Source organism: Podarcis melisellensis (assembly GCF_964234715.1).
Source record: "Podarcis melisellensis genome assembly, chromosome: 7".
Lineage (NCBI taxonomy): Eukaryota > Metazoa > Chordata > Lepidosauria > Squamata > Lacertidae > Podarcis > Podarcis melisellensis.
In genome coordinates, this window is record NC_138539.1 from 49,609,736 (window position 1) to 49,632,577 (window position 22,842).

At 39.7% G+C, this 22,842-nt stretch overlaps 1 protein-coding gene across 5 annotated transcripts in view; it reads left to right on the top strand.

Annotated features, from left to right (window-relative positions):
- The window catches only part of LDLRAD4 (low density lipoprotein receptor class A domain containing 4), a 261,071-nt gene that overhangs the window by 75,445 nt on the left and 162,784 nt on the right, over nucleotides 1–22,842 (top strand). For 3 of the 5 annotated variants that reach the window (XM_081919355.1, XM_081919353.1, XM_081919356.1), the window contains exon 3: nucleotides 22,115–22,606. The exons of 1 other annotated variant lie outside the window; for it this stretch is intronic. In XM_081919355.1, the coding sequence (XP_081775481.1) occupies nucleotides 22,567–22,606 (40 nt within the window). In that variant the 5' untranslated portion in view covers nucleotides 22,115–22,566. Of the gene's footprint in view, nucleotides 1–4,607; nucleotides 4,673–22,114; nucleotides 22,607–22,842 lie in introns of all 5 variants that reach the window. One more of the 5 variants, XM_081919354.1, reaches the window with a different exon arrangement.

A 22,842-nucleotide genomic window follows, 5' to 3' on the forward strand; every position in this document is an offset into this window, starting at 1 on the left:
ATATCATGATATTTAACTGGTGCTATATCGTGATGTTGAAAACCAGATACTGCCCATTCCTACTGAGGGGTCTAAACATAAAATAAACCTTCTGATACCTTCTGTAAATCTTTCAAGATCCTGTGCTCTTTAACAGTACTGGGTCTAGAGCAGGGGTCAGCAGCCTTTTACAGCCGTGGGCTGGTCCACCATCCCTCAGACCATGTGGTGGGCAGGACTATATTTTTTTTGGAGGGGGGAATGAAAGGACACATTCTACTCAAGTAAAAACACCAGGCAGGTCCCACAAATAACCCAGAGATGCATTTTAAATGAAAGGACACATTCTACTCAAGTAAAAACACCAGGCAGGTCCCACAAATAACCCAGAGATGCATTTTAAATAAAAGGACACATTCTACCCATGTAAAAACACGCTGATTCCCGGACCATCCACGGGCTAGATTGAGAAGGCGATTGGGCTGTATCCGGCCCCCAGGCCTTTGATTGCCTACCCCTGGTCTAGAGGCTCACAGCATGAAGCATCTGATAGCAAATAAATAAATGGAGTTGTGGGTCACACGGCAAACACTTCTGGATATTAGGGAGAACTTGAGTGGGACTCTTTCCCTTTTTACTTTAAGGTCGCTCCAACAATAAAAAGCCCTTTCAGACCAGAGCATTCTTTCTCTAGATATATGCTAATGCACTGTGAAAGTGCTCATCATGCCTGGATGGGCCCTGCTGATAAACTACTGCCTGGAGATCTTTCCAAGTGCTAATGTGTCAAAGTGCCTCCAAGCACAGGGTGAACATTATTAGTGCTTTCTAAAGGTCGTGTCTGCTGAAGTTAGCTTGTACACTCTGTGGGGGAGAATGATATTCTCGCTTTTAAAGAGATTTTTTTGTTTTGTTTTGCAGGGGGCGGGATATTGGAAAAGCCAGGGACTAATAGGAAAAATCAATATAGTTGAAAAAGTGTCTCTTACTTGTACATAATTGCAGAAAAGCAAACATTACAGTTTAGAGTTGGCTGATTGTGAGCATGTTTTTCAAGAGTTAGCACTGTTACTTAATTAGTAGGTTTGATGCGCCGGAGCTTTAAAAGAGCTTTAAGACTTTGAAAAGCTTAATGACCCCTAAAAGCCATTTGTACCCTTCCCCCTCCCCCTTTTTCATCATCCTTTGCCATCCTTACTATCATGTAATTGGAGAGAATAATTGAATAATTTTTAAATGTTGTTTGGATTAGATTCAGCTCTACTGAAACATAAAGATATATTGAGATGCACTATGATTCAGGTTAAAGAAACTAGTTAGAACTGTTTCAATCCTTTGTTAGGTATAACCTTTAAATTGAAAAATATTCCTTCAATAGCAGTCAAAATTACTGAATAAATATTTGTCATGAGACGCTAATAGTTGCTCACTTTGAGAGGATGGGCATGTTTAAATATTGTAAAATAAAGTATGGCATATTTTACTTTTTATCTGCTGGTGCATTTGCATCAGGCTACTACTGGTCTGTCTGGTTGCTTGCAGGGTTCCAAAGTGCATGAAGCTGTTGAGTCATCTCATTGCGTGCTTGTGGAAACATTCATTTTGACCTTAGTCTTGCAACGGAGTTGATATATTCTATAGGTGGCACTGTGGTCTAAACCACTGAGCCTCTTGGGCTTGCCGATCAGAAGGTCGGCGGTTCGAATCCCTGTGATGGAGTGAGCTCCCGTTGCTCTGTCCCAGCTCCTGCCAGCCTAGCAGTTTGAAAGCATGCCAATGCAAGTAGATAAATAGGTACCACTGCAGCAGGAAGGTAAATGGCGTTTCCATGCACACTGGCTTCTGTCACAGTGTCCCATTGCTCCAGAAGGGGTTTAGTCATGTTGGCCACATGACCCGGAAAACTATCTGTGGACAAACGTCAGCTCCCTCAGCCTGAAAGTGAGATGAGCGCCGCAACCCCATGGTTGCCTTTGACTGGACTTAACTGTTCAGGGGTCCTTTATCTTTTTTACCTTACCTTATTCTATAGGCAGATTTAAAAGACCAGACTAGACTTACTAGTGCAAGTTTTAGCAGGAGTGAATGAACCAGATGGGGAACATGGAACAGTTTTTGTTTAGTATGGTGATTTAAATATGTTTTCTAGATAAAATAGAAATAAATGTATGCTATGTTCAGAATTGCTTGGCTATCCTCACAACAACCCTGTGATGTAGTTTAGGCTGAGAGACTGGCCCTGGTAACCCAGTGAAATTCATTATGGAGTGAGAATTTGAACTGTGGTTTCTCTTACCCTAGTCTGACACCCTAACCATTACACTACACTGGCGTTCTAAAATCATGGATGCTGCTGCTGCTGTTTATTTATTGAAAATATATCCACACAAAAGGATATAAGAGCCTGAGGTTTAAGAAAGATTTACATGGAGGAAATTTTTGTCCTATTTGTCTTTCATTTTCTTTTTTATTCACAAGCGAAGCTGTATGACATTACAATTACCTTTTTTAAAAAAAAGAAATAGAATGCTTTTATGAAGCTTGGTCTTCATCATAATTATCTAATTGCTTCTTTAAATGGATGCCTCTGGTCAAAAGGTGTATTCAACCAATATTAATGGACATATTTAATTGCTGTTCACCCTCCCTTCAATGACAGTCATAATCCCTTTTATTGTTTTCGATTTAGCAAGTTGACCCTGTTTTAATGTGCACTATTATGAAATTAGGCTTTCAGACACATCATTTGATTACACTTCATAGTATGTGTTTGCCATCTTCATAGATTATGGCTTATATCAGAGAGAAATAGCTGTTGTTCTTTCCATATATGCTATATGTTAGTGGCAGTTGAATTTTTACTTTTTTGTGGATGCAATTTGTATTGAAGTCTTGATTGTTACTGTTTGTCATTGCTGCTGCTTTTTCTGATAAATGCTCAAAATGATTGTTCACACTATTTCAAAAACAACAACACATTACAATAAGAATTTAGAACAATGCTGTTCCATAGCATACAAAAGGAAGAGCTCAGATGAGTGCTTTAAGTAGTCTGTTCACGAGACTGTTTAAAAGTGTGATGAAAATAAACAAGTTTTAAGAAGCATGTTCCTTAGACATACAGTGCAGATCCCAGGAATGATTTGAAGGAACATAATGCTACTATCCTGCTGAACATAAACAGTCTGTTTAAGCATCTAGATTGGATACCTCCTAAAAGCTCCTGCATAAACTCTCTTCAGCCTCTCTCACAGAAGAAATATAGGATAGATGTGTTGATAAATAATATAAATACCTTGCCAGTGTTACTTTTTCAGCTTATTCAGTTTGTTTTTATAGCCCAATCCTAAATGTAGTTACAGTAGCTGAAAGTAAATTCCACTGAATTCAATGATACTTAATTACCTAATAAGTCTGCCTTCTGATGAAGTCGTCATTTCTTCATTTTTTCACTGAATATTTCTCTTGCGATTGAGTCAGTTCCTAGAAGAAGGAAGAAAAGCAAAGTCTAGTTTTGAGTTGTGGTAGCTTTCCCTCTATGCCTAACAAGCATTTCTCCCTAAATATTATGATTTTAGTAGTAAAGGAAATGCAGTAACTATTGTGACAGTGTTCTGCTGAAAAGAATAGAAGTCAGGTATTACATTTGGAAGACAATATGCTTTTTTTAATGAATATTTATTAGCATTTTCAATAACAAACATAACAAAAATAGACAAAAAAGTAACAAAAATACAAAAAATCTTAAAAAGAACAATTAAAAACATATGAAATTTCAATTGCTTATTTTCATATAACTTCTTTCTCAGACCTCCTCACACCTCCCCTTCTTGTATTCCAATTCAATTGTTATTCCAGCAAATTCTTATTACTTATTTCTCAACCTTCAGTTAATAATTTTTACATATTGTAATTTTACCTTTCCTCTTTCTTCCATTTCCTTAAATTATTTTTGCAATTCTTATTTTCATTTTAATTTGACCATTCTAAAAACCAATTTTAACTTATCTAAACTTAAACATCAATACTTATACGTCATTTCTTATTCTTAAGCATATTTCTTAAAGTCGACCAATATTTCCCTTCCACGGCTTTCCCAACTTCCATGCAAATAATCAACACATTAAAACAAAGTAATTTATAATTATATACCCTTTGGATTACCAAACTCCACCCCCCCTTTCCCGGTTTTGGTCCCCAACAATTGTTCATCATATACTGTTTAGCCTAGAGATCTCACGTCCGAGGCTCTCAAGTCACCCTCAGTTCCTCTCTGTCGGCCTCTTTGACAGTCCTTGATGTTAAGCCCCAAGGCTCGGAGGGGCTCCAACCCCACAGGATCCATCTTTTTTCCAACTAATCCTCCATATTTAAAATTAACGCTTATGGGGTGCTCCAAACCTAGTTTCATCTTCCTCTCAAGTCCAAAAGTTCCCCAAGCTCCAACTTCCACCTTGGTCAGATTTGTGATCCTTAGGTCTGGAAGACAATATGCTTTTAAATAATTGTAGCTAAAACAAACTAGAATGTTTTCCTACTGCTATATATTTCTTTCTTTATTTCACTATTATGTTTAACTTCATGAGAATCCTAAGACTGAAATTGCATTGATCAAATGTTCATTTCAGGAAAGGAGCTATGGAACAATGAATTGATTGCCACTTAACAGTTGTGGTTACAGCAAATTTAGAAGGTCAGTGCCCAGAATAGTGGTGGTGGTGATGATAGTTGGTTTAATTTAACGTAATGGACACTTACCTATATTTGTTGAAAAATGGAGCATATAACATGTGTTGAAACTGGATTATTTAGTCTAAATAAGGGGGTTTGGCCTGGAGTGTTATGGAGTGTTGTTGCTGTTACAGTCAGTAGTTGCCTGAACATGTGAAGATGGAAACTGGATCAGAATTGTGGATTCACCAGAACAATTCACTTAAAAGCTTACCGGTATTTATGGTCATGTAAGCTCTGCCCACAGAGTTCCTTGATCCCTGGGCTGCTCTTCAATTCTTTATATTGTTAAGAATTTGACGGAGAGGAAGTAGGCTATATGTACGATCCTGCAACTGTTAAAATACAGTGGTATTACCTCGAGTTACAATACCTCGAGTTAGAAACGCCTCAGGTTACAAATGCCTCAGGTTACAAACTCTGCTAACCTGGATGAGTTACCTCGAGTTGAGAACTTTGCCCCAGGATGAGAATGGAAATGGTGTGCCTGCGGTGCAGCGGCAGCAAGAGGCCCCATTAGCGAAAGCACGCCTCTAGTTAAGAACAGTTTCAGGTTAAGAACGGTCCTCCGGAATGAATTAAGTTTGTAACTAGAGACGTGATCACCTAGGTGATGCGCCATTAAGACAACAAAGGAAAGGGGGTTCTCCCTCAACTCAGAGATATTTAGAAGGACAAAGCGTGAGTTTAGAGTTGAAAGTACTCACTGTTGTTGTCAGCATTGTGAAGTTTTCATGTTTCCTCATGCCTTCTGTTTATGGAATGTGCCGAATCAAAATTATCTGAAAGCGGCCAGACATGCTCCCAGATTACTTTCTTGGAACTGTGTCCAAGGATGACTTGTTATAGAAATTCTTGGCCATCGAAAGAAAACTAAAGTACACTTTCTGCCTCTGTTTCATAAGTTTTGGCAGAGTTTAGGAGAGTATAAAGGGGTTTTTATCATTTGTTTGTTTACTTGGTAAAGATGAGAGTTCATTGCCATTTCATGGAGGGTATTGATTTGCTTCTAGAGACTTTGAAGGTTTGCTTTTCTGCTTTGGAGAATGTTCCTGAAGTTGTGGATGTTGTGCTTTCTTATATATATATAAAATTAGACATACTGTTTTTTGCTGTTGTTTTTTGAGCATGAAAATTTTAGTGCATATTTAAAGCATTTCCCTTATTTGTATTTTGTTTAAACTGAAATTAGCAGCATTTAAACTTACAATCCTCCTGATAAACATGGTAGTAATTTTGAAAAAAGGTTTTACATGCTCATCATTACAGTGGTACCTCAGGTTAAGTACTTAATTCGTTCTGGAGGTCCGTTCTTAACCTGAAACTGTTCTTAACCTGAAGCACCAATTTAGCTAAATGGGGCCTCCTGCTGCTGCTGCGCCGCCGGAGCATGATTTATCTTCTCCTCCTGAAGCAAAGTTCTTAACCTGAGGCAATATTTCTGGGTTAGCGTGTGTAACCTGAAGCGTATGTAACCTGAGGTACCACTGTATTACGTTTTAATGCAGATGATGGAGCCATGCCTCCAAACTGATAAGAAACATTGTTCCCCAAATTTTGCATGTTAAATTTTATTTATTTTATGTTTTGTTGTTGGATCCATGCAGGCAGTTTTTTAAAGTCCATAGAAAATGCATGTAGATCCCCCCACCCCACTTCCATTAAAGAGGCCTCCACAGTCACTTACGGCCTCAGTGTTAAGACTGTGTTCATGGAAGACAATCTTACTCAGCTATGAGTGATCGTCAAAGAAGAAGATCAGGACAGCCACAGGTGGGGGAAAACCTGGTTCTTTTACAAGCAGTGAGCACAAATGTGCCAGAGGCAGAAGGTGTAGTCAAAACTAAGCTACTGGTCAGGAAGGAAGGCAAGGCATAACAATTTAGCAACGAGTCGTTCAGACTAATGACCTGGCTTGGCAACAAAGGTTTTACAGGAACTGATGTGTGCCAACTGGCTTAGGGAGTTAACTGACAGTATGAAGCTAGGAGAGATGGGAGGAGTCTTTTCAGGCTGGAACTGTAGTCCCTGTTCTACGTGGCACATGTGGTAAGTTGCTGGAGACTAGCTGTTATTTAGCTATAATTTATATGCCGTCCTTTGCACAACTCACAGGGCATTTTAGAATGTAAATAAGTGCACAAGAATACATAATATTTGTAACCCACCCCCTTCATTAGAAATGCCAAACAATAAATTGCCGAATGACAATAACTAACAGGCCTCAGGGACTTGAAAAGCTTTGGGCTAAGGTTCCTGTTTTAGTTATTTCCTTTTGAATCATGTATACCTATAAGAGCTGGGAGCCATGTGAGAGTTGGCTTCCCCTATTATACCTACAAATAGCAACCAGACTTTCAGTTAGGTGCCTGTTAGCTTGTGGAGAATAAAAGCAAAGAGGAGCAGTGTTCAACTGCCACACACACAGCTTCAGAAGGAACTTCTACAAAAATATGCAATAAAACTGGCTTCTCCCAGTGGTTACTCAGGAGAAAGTTGCTAGAGCAGGTTGGAGGTGGTGTTTAGTGCAAACCCTCCCAGAAACTGGCTTCATTTCTGTATTTCCATGTCTAAATCCTACTGTTTCCTGGAAATGTTAGTTTGGTGAAGCAGACTTGTGAATATTTTGGCATGTGTTGAGATAGTGACTCATCACAACCCAATTTTCAAATGCCTTACAAAATTATATTTGGTGACAGAGCATGGTGCTTATCCAGTGTGCCAAAATCTCCTGAAAAATCCACATGTGGTGACTTGATCACAGATAAATAAGTTGCGTGAATTCTTCACAAGTTGTTTTACAATCATTAGTTTGGAAGCAGGGCCTCAGAGATCAGCGCATTTGCCCTGATCTCTAGCCAAACGTTCATTGCCTTCTCTCTCAGCCTAATAGAACTGCCTGCATTGGTGCAGATGGCTGATATGGATCAGCAACCGAAAGCTCCTGAGTCAAACCTGAAGAAGTATCACCAATCTAGGAGTGCACGAGATTTAGAAAAAGGGACACCAGCAGGAACACAGATTTAACTAACAAGCCACTGCAGGAACCGAGAAATGAAAAAGGGCCTTTGACCCTTACTTCTTTTTTCAACATGGCCCTCCAGACAAATGACCAGGGTTCTGAGACTTGCCGATTTCAAACCTTAAGTTGTTGTGATTGTCAATAGCTGTGCTATGGAGTGATGTGATGTCAGCATTACAGAGACATTGGCACAAGCGTACAGAATCCAGGGTGTGAATCTCTGGGACTTGTTGAGAAATGTTTTTGGCTGTGTGAATGGCAGGGCTTTAACTGTGGTTGATTTGACTGGCCTGCTTCTTATGCTTATTTTTAAACCATCATTTGTCTACTGTTGCTAGTAAACAGATGAGGAAATAGTACAGTACACTTTGTTTTATATGGAGGTCAAGGTACCATGTTTCTTGTGTGCCATTTCCCTTGCTGTTGAAGCTTGACTTCCACTGTGTTTTTGTTATTATTTTATTTCTCTTTTCATAAAAGAAACATAGGGGTTTTGTTGGTTTTTTTTTTACATAACTTGTTCTCTACCTTAAGTGCATGTATTCCACACACCCACACCCGGAGCAAATCACTGTGATTGCCTCAGGTTTTCACATATTGGTACCATTTTTAATTTATTTTTTGCCTGATAGTGAATTGCAGTTGAAGTGCAAAGCCTGTGGGGGAGGTCACTTCAGCTGGGAAGGAAACAGATAATACTGTTTGAATTTACAGAAGGAACACATTGTTTTGCATTTAAAAATGATGGAGCCTGATTGCGTTTATGAACCCTTCCAGCTCTTGAGACTCTGTGTTCTAATCATGAGTTGCCAATGTTGATGGTAGTTCTGTTTCAAGCTTTTTACTGTGCTTCCATTAATGGGATGGTGTCTGCTCCTTCTGCTCTTCTGGCCATGCACATTACGGTAAGTGTTTGTCATCATTCTCTGTCTTCTGTGTTCAGTGCCAAGTAAAGTGTTTTTTTGTCTCTCCAAGTTGGTGGCCCTGGTGGAACTGAATTGTCCACCTGGGAGAGAAAAATAAAACTAGCAATCTCCAGAGGCTTTTTTGATTTGCATGATGATATCAACTGAGGCTTGTTGGTGTATGTCTCCTACCTTTCTGCATGATTAGTCAACATGACTCCGATATATTTATTAGCCTTTCTTCATTACACTGACAGATTGAGGGCCCTGTATCCCACCTCCTTGCAGCAAGTCTCTTGTGCCTTTTAACAGGGATGCTAAGTCATTGTTAATTATCAAAACCTGCTTTCATTTCATTATTTGTTAAACCCATATATGTTTTGTTACTCATTTATGAAATATCCATTTTGTTACTTAAATTTATTTTATTGTGTCCTCACAGTATGGGATAGTGGCAGGGACACTGACTTCCACAGGTCTACAAAATGTGGTTTGAATACCTTATACATTCAAATAGAAATGCCATCTTGAGGGAAGATGGAGTGAAAATTAGAAATGGCTGGTTATTTCATACCAAGAGTGGAGCAGAGAGGCCCTTATTGGTATAGATTCTGGGGAAATGTTCAGCTTCTTTCTCTCCTAGGTGAAGGTATCTTGATGCAAAGGACCACTTGGGCTCCTGTTACCCTATGCATTTTTTTTTTTAAGTCTGAAAAACTGAGCCTTGTGACTTACCACAAACTACTTTTGAAACTCTTATCAGCTTCAAAATACAGTTTGCCATGTGGCATGGTGATGGCGGGGGTGGCTGCTATTAGAGAAAAACAAGTCTAAAGTCCCCCTGGGCTCACAGAACTAGTTTCATAGCTTTTTAGATCCTGTTTCTTTTGCGGTTGTTTTTTAGTTTAGCTCCAGGATGGCAGATCTGCACTTTTTGTAGATTTTCAGATACTTATCTAGCAGCATGAATAAGGAATAGAGACAGAATGATGCATAGTCATCATTGTGCAGCTGCACCATGTTAGGACAAATGCTTATTTAAATATTTTCTGCTTGTGTTGGAAACTGTTTTATGTGTTTCTGTCTAAAATAAGTTTGGCATTAAAAATATAGATATTTTATTTTAGACTAACTGTAGGGGATGGAGGGTAGGCAGAGAACTAATTTGGGGTAAATTTGGTCCTCATCCTTCATTTCAAATAGTTTCTGGTACATATATGTTATCTTTTTCTGTAAGACCTACTGATGTTCATCAGTAGTGATGACAACAGTTGTCAGTCTTGCTTAGCAATGTTTAGGGAGCAAGTTCTCTTTGTTATCTAGATCTGATTAACCTTCTGGACCAGCATGTCTACTTACTGTAGCCCAAACATGTATGGTGTTGTTTTGCAGAGCTCACTCTGCCTTTTAATCTGATCTCCTCCTTGTTCAGCTGCCACTAAATTAAACTACACCTCCATGTTTATGCAATACGTGTTGTTCTACAGCAAAAGGTTTGTCTTCTAGTTTTTAAAGAAGGTTTTTCTTCAGCTATCTCAGTGGTGTATGTGAGGGAGTCCTTTGTGAAAGAGTTTGTTCATTATTTTAAACTCATTGGAGGAATGCACAGCCCCCCCCCCACATTCTCACTCATGCAGAAATGCAACTTGGATCGATGAAGCAATTCCAAGAGGGCTTCAGCATTGCTGGTGTGATACATCTATCTGAAGGCTCAACCAAAGTGGACTTGGCACTGGTCTGCAATAAATTTGGGTGTAGACAAATCATATCTGAAAGACTTAGTATGACAATTTTTCTAGATAAAGGTTCTACTATTAACCCTCTTTGATGGACAAGGGACAGGAAACAATAGATCTAGGATACTAAATTACAGTTTGAAAGCAACAAATGGTGACTGGAACTTTTAATTATTATTATTTTTTGCCATTTCTCAACTTGGAAAGTTTTATAAAATAACTGTGTGCATGTATGTTAAGAATCTAGCAAACATATCTTATCTTCCTGTGTCATCATCACGTCTCTCTTACATAACCACATGATAAGTTACAGTATAGAATTTATGGCAAGATTCTGTTTGGAAACATTTTTTAAAAAATGAGTGTTCCCATCCAGATCCATCATAGGTTCTGTCCAAGCAGCTAGAAACTATAATACATAAAACTGTGCCTTCTCAAGTCAAGAAATGTGTTTTGTGCCTACTTAAGCAGGAAATCACCGGAACTCAGTTCTGACACCTCTCAGTTGGGTGCCGTTGCTATTATAAGAGAACAACGAAGGCAGTCATGGTGAGTTCCAGAACCTCTTTTTCTAGAAAAGCACTGTCCATAAGTATTTATAAATTATTACCGTATTTTGGTTGAGGTGAAGAGGGAAGGAAGGAGACCTTCAGATGCTCAAAAGATAATTCAAACAGTTCTTCTTCAAAGGCACTCTTAGCAACCATTTTCAGTCCTGGTCTCTTCCCAGTTAATGTTATATTCAGTGACATTTTAGCTTTTGTACCTGAAGTAATCTTCCCTCCCGCCCCTCCGCATTTGGCACCTTTCTGCATTTTCTTTCTGGGCTAAAGAGAGTCAGCCCTCATGCACCATGGGAAACAGAGCCTTTTATATTTTTGATAACAGAAAGTAGATATGGCCCCCTCCTCTGCCTACTATGTTGGGGGAAAGAAAAGTGAATATAGTTCCCATTATTGCAGTTATGTTACAAGATTATAAGCTAAATAGAAATTGCTGTTTTACTTCAGCAACAATCAGACAGGCTAAAATAAGTACATCGCCAGTCAATGAATCAGGGAGCAAGATTTGTAAAATGGCACAATGCTAAAGCCACCCAGAGATTTATGGGTATAAGGCAGTATACAAATTTCATAAATGATGATGATGATAATAATGGTAAAGGAGGGGCGCCAAGCAAGAGACAGAAACTTGAGATTATGCTCAGTGGTGTTGTGTGCTAAGGCAAAATCCTGGGCTTGACCTGAAAGCTTTTATTTCTAGCAAAGAGTTGTATCTTTAGTAGTGCCATGGAGTTCCACTGGTAAAGCAGCACTTCTGTTTATTCTCCTCCCCCTGTTTTCCTCACTAAATCATCTCCATAGGGTCCCCCAACCCCCCAGATTTGATGTACGAGGCCTGTAAGGGGAGGGGAAAGAGGAGAAAGCTGCAGGGGAGAGAATGGGAGTTATTAATACTCAATCCTGGAAGGTCAGCAGGAGCAGGAGCAGGAGCAGGATACTGGTGTGGGGAAACAAGGGCTGGTGAGTAACAGCAAGATTGGTTGGTTGCTAGAGGTAACACTGGCAGCCTGAAAACTGCTAAAATGGTTGCTGACCAAGGTTCAAGTCAGCAGAAACCTAGGGATATAGCTACAGTGGTACCTCGGGTTACATACACTTCAGGTTACATATGCTTCAGGTTATAGACTCCGCTAACCCAGAAATAGTACCTCAGGTTAAGAACTTTGCTTCAGGATGAGAACAGAAATTGTGCTCTGGCGGCGCAGCAGCAGCAGGAGGCCCCATTAGCTAAAGTGGTGCTTCCGGTAAAGCACAGTTTCAGGCTAAGAACGGACCTCCAGAACGAATTAAGTACTTAACCCAAGTTACCACGGTATGTGAAATAAGCAATAATAAAGCATCCAATTATATAGTTTTACATGCTTGTCCCATAGAACTCAATGGAACACAGGCCCAAAGCGAGTACATATTAAAAGAATAACATGGCATGCAGGAAGGTGGCAATAAAGTCTCATGCTCTGAATATATGTGGTTACCAAGCTAAAATAATGACTGATTATAAATGTTCAGAAATCTGGCACATTGCCTTCTTCTGTGTTGAAAAAATTTTTGTGTGTTTATGAGCAGCAGTTTGGGATTTAGTAGCTAGCCAGGGAACATAAGCAGAACTAAAAAGCCGAAGAGTTTCCCCTCAAGGCACTTCTCAAAACCAGTGACAGAGAGAGGTCACATGCAGAAAAGGATTTGAAATAGTCACATAAAAGCAAAGGATTTTAAAGTCAGTTATTCAAACTGGAATTTTCAATAGAACTCATCTTCCAGCCACTCTTGATTCAGGTAGGGGGCAATTCATTTTTAATTACAATAATGTATGCCTCTGCATATTTGGATATACATGGATAAGTGCAAAAGAGAACCTTTCATTGTTGTATACCGGATATAATTTGAGGTTTTATGACCCAAGGAACTTGTGAAATTCCATGAAATAATGCTACGATGTTGGTTTTTGTTTTTTTTGATAAAGATACGGGACTTAAGGTGCAGCGTGATAGCTTCTATTATATGCCTAGTGCTCTAGCTGCTACAAATGCTTTGTTTCCCTTCCTCTTGACTGGAATCAACAAATTAATAAGCAAAACGCGATTGCTGCATTTGCTTAATGGCAGCTTCCCCATGAAAAGGTAAAAGAGCATATCAAGGAATGTACTTGAAACAGAAGTGTAGAGGAGATGGTGTTGGTCCTCTGTGCCACTATTCTAAATGTGCAGCAAAGAGAAGAGCCTAGCAAAGGTTTCAAGTAAACACTGCTATCCCACACCCTAACCCATCCCCCAAAGTCTTGAGAGACATGCCTTTATATTTTCAGTTATCTTGGTGTAATTCAAATATCTAATTGATAAATATGTCCTTCCATCATTGCAAAACTGGGATTAACACAATTATAATCCAAGTGTAAATTCTTCAGCAGTATTAAACTTGCAAATGACAGGTCTAAAATTATATACTACCTCTCTGGTTGTGCAGTAGCCAACCAAAAACATTATAATCCATGATGAATATTAACCAGTACTGTTTGATGTAGGTATATGAAATATCAATGCAAACAGGCATGGAAAATATTGGTTTTATCTTTCATTCAGAAATGGAAGATTTCTTATAAAAAAAATCACATAACATTAAAAAAAATTAAAAAAAAAGAAATGGAAGTTTTCTTTGCAGTTGCTTCTAACTAGAGATTGCTTAGTGTTCTGAAAAATAAAACTGGAAAGAGATTTAACACTTTCATTCATATCTCTCACTACTTCTTACATCCAGCTCTGAGTTTCAGCTCAGTGGAACTGAGGACTTTCATGGCAAGGAGCAGCAATTTACATCCATTGATCAGAGGCTGTTAAATAAACTTTCCTCTAGAATCAGTGATTTCCCCTTTTGACTTTTCAGAAGGGGTGTTAGGTCTTTTGCTTAGCTAGTTGGCTAGATTTGTTTGTGCTAGGTGGCAGCATTTTCCTATTTCCCTTTGGTTGTTAAATGTATTTTATTTATTCACATACCGCCTTGAACCCTGGAAAGTGAGCTAATAAACCATTTTAATAAATAATTATTTCATTTTTTCTGATGGCTGTTTTTTATTTTTATTTATTTATTGAATTTATATACCACCCTATACCCGGAGGCCTCAAGGCGGTTCACATAAAAAGATCACAATATATAAAGTAAAAATAAAAGCAATAACCCAATCATACGCCTCCCTCCAAAAGAGCCACATTTTAAAAGGGTATAGGATGTTGATCAGGTCAACCAAAGGCCTGGTTAAAAAGGAACATTTTTGCCTGCCTCCTAAAGGTGTATAATGAATAGTAAATGAATTTATTAATAGCAACTAATAAATCAGATACATTAAAAAGCAATAAAATGGTAAAAGGCACAGGGGAAGAGGATTGTTTTGGATCGGAATAACTGACCATTGGCAGTAGAAATCCGTGTTGGCTATTCCACATTCTTCCTGTTCCTCTGTCAAAGCGGGAGTCAGGAGCAGGTCAGTAATAACTCACAAAGTGTCAATGAAATTCACTGTTTATTCAAAGAAACGAAACAGCTCAAGCCTAGTGAGCACAGCAACTCTTCCCAGTAGGTGTTGCTTCAATGAGGCAGTTGCAAGGACTGAAGATCCTCTGTGGGAGACCTGGGAGGGGAGCAGATCACAGTAAGAAGATCCTGCCTCATCTCTGCCTCTTGGCCCCCCTCCTCTACAGCCTTTGCTCATGCCTTTGATTCTGGACTGCTCTCTGTCACAGCCTCTTCCTGCTCACTAAACCCTGTTGCCCTTTCAGCTTTGAACACCTCTTCCTCCCAGTCTGCTCCCTTTTTTCCATCTGACCATTCATCATCATTCCACCACATAGCCCCTGGTTCTGAGCTTTCTTCCCCTGGGGGTACCCACCACTGCCTCTCACCACTCCTCATCCTGCCTGTCCATTACATCCACTGCACCCGAAAAAAACAGTATTTTCCTAGTGGCAGAGTATTTTTCTGATGTGTACTGAGAAAATGTGTCTTCAACAACAACAAGAAAATAGTAGTAGTAGTAGTAATAATAATAATAAAGAATTTATATCCCCCATCTGGCTGGGTTTCCCCAGCCATTCTGAGTGGCTTCCAGCGAAAGATTGAAAATACATTAAAACACCAGCCATTAAAAACTTCCCTAAGCAGTTGCATTAAAAATGTTTCTGGAAAGGTTCTAAGGTTGCTTGGTACTACAGTACTGACTTGCTGTCAGTACCTCCTAAATAGCTTTTAATTTATTATCGGTCAAAGCCTTTTGGGCATTCTTTAGTAAAAATAATAGGGGAAAGTGTTTATGGAAAAGAGTGTTGGTTTTTAATGTTGATGCCACCAACTGACATTTGAGCAAATCTGTCTTGCCCAACCTTAACCTCTGTGGAAGATGGATAGCAACACCTTGTTCCATTGACAACCATTAAAGCAGTACATTTGATGTACAGTAATGCACATTAAAGGAGTAGCATAACCCAGGTGGTCTTACTCGAAGCAATTGCAGGGCAGGGGGGAAATGACAATAGTGTTCAGAAACAAGTCGAGTCCAGAAATCAGATTAGCCAGTGTGGTGTAGTGGTTAAGAGCGGTAGTCTCGTAATATGGGGAACCGGGTTCGTGTCTCCGCTCCTCCACATGCAGCTGCTGGGTGACCTTGGGCCAGTCACGCTTCTTTGAAGTCTCTCAGCCCCACTCACCTCACAGAGTGTTTGTTGTGGGGGAGGAAGGGAAAGGAGAATGTTAGCCGCTTTGAGACTCCTTAAAGGGAGTGAAAAGCGGGATATCAAATCCAAACTCTTCTTCTTCTTCTATTTAGGGAAGTGAGAAAGTCAGTGCATAGGTGCAATCTAAAGGAAAGTAAAACACTAAACCAAACTGTCATTGCAAAACTTGTAGTTACCTCTGCTGTTGGTAGTAGCCCCTGGAGTTGGTTGTAGGGTGAGAGACAAAGGGCTACAGCTACCATATCTATATTGCCTTTTGCGCCCAGGTGGCTTTGAATGACAGGTTGCTAGGCCCAGCCAATTATAGAACATACTTCAAGAAAATGAACATAACACCTTTGGGAAGTTGGGAGATGGGGCTGTCAAAGCGTTCACTACTGCCAAAATTATGTAACTTCTTTGCTAGACAGCAGACTTTGGGTTGTGTATTCAGACTTGGTTGATGGAGGGGAGACATGACCTCCATGCTTGAACATGATGCAGCCTAAGAGAATTCAGATACCTTAAAGGGATATGCAAACGCAGGGCATACTTTCGTGACAATGAAAAGATAATAAGCACATTTTACACTGATAAGTGCATGGTTTTCTTTTTTCTTTTTTTAAGTGTCAAATTTAACAAAGCAGAAAAAACATAGATTTTTTTTTTTTAAGGACAGAAAAAGACACGCAATAGCTATACACACTGTTGGCTCATATTGTGAATACAATAGCCATTATTACTTTCCTCTAAAATTAAAGAATAAAGGTCAATATAAGCCATCCAGGTGTCCAAATAGGTACCTACATGAAATTGGTGTTTATAGATACAAATGTAGCCAGGGCAGTGAGGTCTGCAGACCATTGCAAAATGGATGGTGAGTATTTACCCTTTTCAGGCTATAAGTCTCTTGGCAACCATAAGGGTTGCAATAGCCCTTTTGTTTTAACCCCCATGATACAGGAATATAATGTAAAAGTACATGAACATCTGCAAATGTATTTAATTTGGGCAGTACAAAATTTATACAGATAACAACTTCAGATCAAAAATACTCTATCACCGGACATGACCACATCTTATTTCTCAACAAGGCCTTTCAAGCATTATATCTCCAGCATCAATGTGTATTTAATACTACCTTCCTGTAGAAATGTTATCGAGTCCAATATACCCCAAAGAACATTTTTTATAGGATAAGTTTCAAATATAAAACATTCCTTATAGATTCTAAAGCAATTTTTCATTGTTTAGGTTGTATGGCACATTCTAATTCCCTGTTCTACAACTCTTTTAAGTTATTGAACATCAACTTTCCAAAAGTCCCATAGGCCTTTATAGGCAGCAGTTGTGGATTTAGCTTTCCGAGAAGATTGATTTATTCCCTCCAATAATTTAGGAAATGCCAAAGCACTCGATGCAGACAGTGCATAAACAGACTCCAACATGTGTTGTATTTGCAGATGTTGCCATTCTGCACTCACTGGTAAATGATATTTAAACCACAATATGGAAAACGACAACAAGTCTTCATCTGAACTTATCAGCTGATCTAACATCTAAATCCCACAATAGACCCATTTCTTCTGCAAAAAAACCCTCCTCTCTTATCTTGACAACCCCATAAAGTTTATTTGGCATGAGCATATGGGTCAAATTGTATATGACTATACACCACGTCTCTCTAGTTGCTAAAATTGTAAGTGTTATGGGTCCTTTCCTTTTTTTATACTTAGCTCCAAAGCTAACTATTCTAGAGTGTATAAATACGGTAAATTACACATGGTGGGGTATTATTATTAATAGCAAATTTTATTCATGTGGGATAGAATTATATGTCCATAGTCTTCTTTGTGTTAGGAAAGATATTTAGTCTCCATGCTAAGATGTCATGAAACAAAGTGAATTTTGGAAAAGTTTCAGGCTAGAGTATATTTCTTGACTGTTATCTAGAAAAATTGCAGCTGACTTATTGCTTTCTTCATTAAGCTGTTAAAGCTTTCATATTGGGAGTTATTATTTTTCCTGTGACTGAAAGTTTCCTTCAGCTCTAAATATGGTGATTTTTTGGCATTATGGAGTGTTCAGTGCATTTTTGTGGATTTTATTATACAACTAAGTCAAAATGGAAGAAGTATACTTTGTCTGAGCCTTCAGGCTACCTAGAAACTGAATTCAGTTTACTCATGCTTGCTTCAGAGCTTACTTTTTTAAAGCATCATTATCATGGAAGGATTTTTTTCCCCCCTGGTGGAGCACTTTCCAGGTTAATTTCTTTGGGCAAATGTGTTTTTGTGAAGGATATTATAGATGGATGCAGGCTTAGTTGGTTAAAGAAAATCTCAGTTGAAGTCCTTTTGTACTTAGTAGGATTTATTTCTGAATCAACATGCATAGGATTGTACAGTTGGGGAGGAAATACATACACATGTTTATAGATAGAAAGTATGCATATAATTTCTGTTATATAACAAAGATTAATGCAGTAGGTGACTGCCTGTGACAATGATTGAATGCATTTTCCATTCTCTTCAGTGGAAGAGTCTTGCACATATCAGTCTTGTTTTGGAGATTACCAATTCCAAATTGTAAAAAAAAGCATTGTCTGTCACAGTTCTGTGAGCCTTGGTGCCAGGAACGCCCTGCAGCCGATTGCGTCTACAGTTCTTTCAACTCTGTTTGCTTGTCTGGATAATGTTCTACATTTGCACTTCTTTATTTAGCGCCCAGACGGAAGATGTTGACTACTGGGACAGTGTAAATAAATCAAATTAATTCTTGCAGCCTGGTTTGATTTGCAGGAGCAAACCAGAACTCACTTTGCCCAGTAATGCATATGGCAGTGTAGGGGCTTTCTCCCTAGGTTCTTTTGGCTCCTGAGCAGCTGCTGGCCACAGCAGATGGACTTTTGCAGCACTTGCTGATCTAACCTTCCAGGAAGATGTGAATTTCTACGAGCATTTCCTCAATACATTTGCAGTCATGGTCTGCTCATTAGGCTGTTCTGTGAATGATTAAGCATTTTATAAATGAGTTCTATTTTTTTTTGCAAGAGCTCAACTGTGCTCAGATGGTAAAAATATCTTCTGGAGTGGCAGACTTTAGGAAAGCTACATGCTGATGTGCACTTGTTTCTATGATTTTGTTGACTTCATCAGTGCTTGCAGTATTCTATCGAACTAATTTGGTGTTGAACTGACATAAAAAACCAGCTTACTTCTCTGTGTCAGTATTCTGTGGCTAGAACCAGGAACCACATGGTGTGATCAAGCCTCAGAGCCCTCTAAAATATTGTTGCTGTGATGTCTTGACCTGAATATGCGAAAAGAATGCCTATTTCAGTAGGTCTGTAGGTGGCCAGTCACACCTGATTTTAGGCCCAGAGAATATAATTATTATTATATCTGACTGGGTTGCCCCTGCCATTCTGGGCTGCTTCCAGCAAAATATAAAGGGACAAAACAAAACATTGAAAGCTTCCTGAAACAGGGCTGCCTTCAGGTGTCTACGAAAGGTCTTATAATTGTTCAACTTTTTGACATCTGATGGGAGGGCATTCCATAGGTGGGTGCAGTTGGGTGGGTGCAGTTACTGAGAAGGCCCTCTGCCTGGTTTCCTGTAACTTCATTTCTCACAATGAGGGAACTGCCAGAAGGCCCTCAGCGCTGGACCTCAGTGTCCAGGCTGAATGATGGGGATGGAGAAGCTCCTGCAGGTATACAGTGCCGAAGCCATTTAGAGCTTTTAACCGTCAACAAGAACACTTAGACTTGTGTTCAGAAATGTACAGGGAGCCAATCCATGGTACCTCGGGTTACAGACGCTTCAGGTTACAGATGCTTCAGGTTACAGACTCGGCTAACCCAGAAATAGTACCTCAGGTTAAGAACTTTGCTTCAGGATGAGAACAGAAATCGCACAGTGGCGGTGTGGCAGCCAGCAGCGGGAGGCCCCATTAGTTAAAGTGGTACATCAGGTTAAGAACAGTTTCAGGTTAAGAACGGACCTCCGGAATGAATTAAGTTATTAACCTGAGGTACCACTGTATGGTCCCAGCGGCTGCTCCCAGTCACCAGTCTAGCAGCCACATTCTGGATTACTTGTTTCTGAGTCACCTTCAAAAGTAGTCCCATGTAAAACGCATTGCAGTAATTCAAATGGCAGATAACCATTCTAGTGAGACAGTGGGCAGGAAGGCAAGATCTCAGCTGGCATACCAGATGGAACTGGTAAACAGCCACCATGGATACAGAGTTGACCTGTGCCTTCATGGACGTCTGTGAATCCAGAAGCTAGAAAGTGGGAAAATGCAGGAAGTAGGATCCTGTCTGCTATACTGACCAGGAAATAACACAAAGACAGGGTCATCATATTTATATCACATATAGTCAGTCCAGGGGCTTCAGATACTGCTTGCCAGTCAAAGAGGTGATAATACCTAGTTGACAGAGCAATGCCTGCTGTGTTTGAAGCTCCTGCTTTCTGCTTCCAGTTTCTTCACATTCTTCACTATTAGAGATATGGTTGCCCCTAAGCCTGAGATGGGGAACATCTGTTGCCCCAGATGTTGTTGGGATTCCATATCTCCTCAGCCAGCACCAGATCCACCACATGTGTACACCAGGCTGGTGACAGTTCTTTGTAAACATGATAGCCCTTTCAGACTGGGGGTGAGCAAACAATGGAGTTAAAGTATAGTGCCTTGGGGAAGGTATTTGTAGTTTTCTGCACAATACATTTAAACATGTTTCTTATTTGTTACGCACAGTCTGCACATGTTCTCTCAGAGTAGTACACCTATTGTAAGGATGTCACACTTTCCCAGGACTCATAACACAATATTTTTCTACCTGGTTAAAATAAGATGCCTCCTTCAAATAGCAAATTCACTTGCTGTTGTAATTGGTGTGTGGAACATACTGATTCGCAGAAGTCCTGCCAAAGATGCTTTGGGACATTCCAGGAATCAAGAGTTGAAATCAGACTTTGGTTTTACAAATAATGAAAGGGAAATAAATAACACTCAGCCAGCAACACCCAGGAATGCCATTTAAAAAAACACAACTGAATCTGACCGGGTCATAAAAACCTTTAGACCATGAGCTCTGAAGCTGTGTCACCGTCATCAGCCTTCTAAATCAACAGCAAAAGTGGGTGGATCCAGCCCACATCCAAGAGTGCTTCTATGGCACTATGTAATACGAGACAGAACACAATTGGTAGCTTCTGGAAAAGAGGCCTGTGCAGCTTGTCTTCCGACATAGGAAGGCCTCTTGTCCTTAAGTATTTTTCCCTTTCTGGAAATAGACTATCCCTAGCTTCAGACTCAAAATGTGAGCAGAGACAATGAGGGAGGGAGGGAGGGAGATTGCTTTATGGGAATCATACTTTCCTCTTGAAAATTAAAACACTAGATAATTGTTTTCTAATACAGTAATATTTTGAAGGCAGGGAGGGTGGGGGATCAGTTTCCCCTGGCTAAACTGAAAACAAAGCACATATTCCAGAAAAGGCAAAGCAAACACTCATCACAGACCTACAGTAGGTGGAAGAAAAAAGGAAAACAGCAGAAGCAACACTGTTATTCTGAGTAGAGTATCAGAATTAAGGTGGAGACTGGTTTGGGACCCACCTCAGCTGGATCCCCATTGCAACCTGCTTACATTCTCCAAGATAAGGAGATGACTACCATTGAGTCCTAAATGGCAAAATAACTAGCTGCTTTTAAAACTATAAAGGAAAAGGGGGGGAGTGGAATACCTGTTTGTGCACACACAGTGGGGGCTGCACCACAGGAGAAAGGAGAAGACATGGAAATGGGAGTGACCCGTGTGCAAGGGGGAGAATGGTAGGGGTTGGTGAGCATGGCGAGCTGGGACACAGCCCGCGGTTAAAATATAATGTTTTAAAAACCAACACAAATGCAAGGTAATTTTTTTGCTGAACAATAATTTCAGCAACTTGGGTTTTAAGAAAAACAAAAGTTGTTCCTAGCCTGCTATGTGCGCTTTCTCTGAGGTTATACCTCAAAAGGGCAAAAAGAGGTGGTACATAGTGTCATATTTTATAAGAGAGTTTTAGAAAATGGTAATGGTGAGACCTGATTAATTTATAGAATAGGCTTGAGGGCCTTGAGTGTTTTTACTTTTCCCTTTTAACTCCAGTTTTGTTATTGTACTTCTCTTCCCCCATCCTTACTAAATATGGCTTTTGAAATGTAAATCGTATCATGTTCAGAGATGCATATTGACATCTTCAGCACTGCTTCTCTTTGCATTTCAAAGAGTTGTGTGGTCACATTTTGCATTTCAGCAAAATTGCAGTATTTTCCGTCTAAGGATCTACTTTTATGTGGGCAATCACTCCCTACTAAATGGGGTGTTTGCGTGTGCACAGACGCACATGGTCTTATTCCCTGAATGTTGTGAATCTTGCTGTAAGTCATCAGGAAACATCTTTTTCCTTTTTAATTTCTCAGCTTGCCTGAGGGGGAGGTGAAGCTCAAAGAGAACACAGAAGACAAATGAAGACCACATCTGGCTGAATCCTAAGGAAAGTAAGCAAGCAAACCCAGTGATGTTTTCTGAGCAGAGGACTAGAACTAAAGTTTGAAAGAGAATTTAAAAAAAAACAACAATGTGTGGAATGACTGCTTTCGTTTACATGGACACAGTGGCCAAAATTCTCTGGCAGGACGGTTGAGGCATGTGATCTGCACTTACCATTTGAATTTGACGCACATCCTTTTTACTGAAGGGCTCAAGGGACCTGGGAACAGGTGGGAATTGGATGATGCCAAATGCCAGCTTGAAGGGAAGAAATGGACACTGACAAGCAAAGATGGAAGTGACTTGATAGCTTCAACTCTGGAAGCTGTCTGTGGAAAGGACAGGTCAAGACTGGAATCACAAACTTTTCTGGGAGAGCAGTATGCAGGAAGCTGGCTTTCAGGCCACAAATGCTTTCACAGGTAAGGATCCCCACCCCCCATTATATCAAGACAAATTATGTTTTCCTCGAAAGCAAATGTATTTGTGTTTAGATAGAGCCACTGACATATGTGAAAAATGAGAAAACTTAAGAAAAGGGCTGCTAATCTTTTCGTCCTGATCATTTTGCAGCATAGCGATTCAGGATTTATCTGTCAGATCCTTCAAAAATGGCTGTGCAGGCACAAGCAGAAGGGGGCAAGATGTACAATCATTT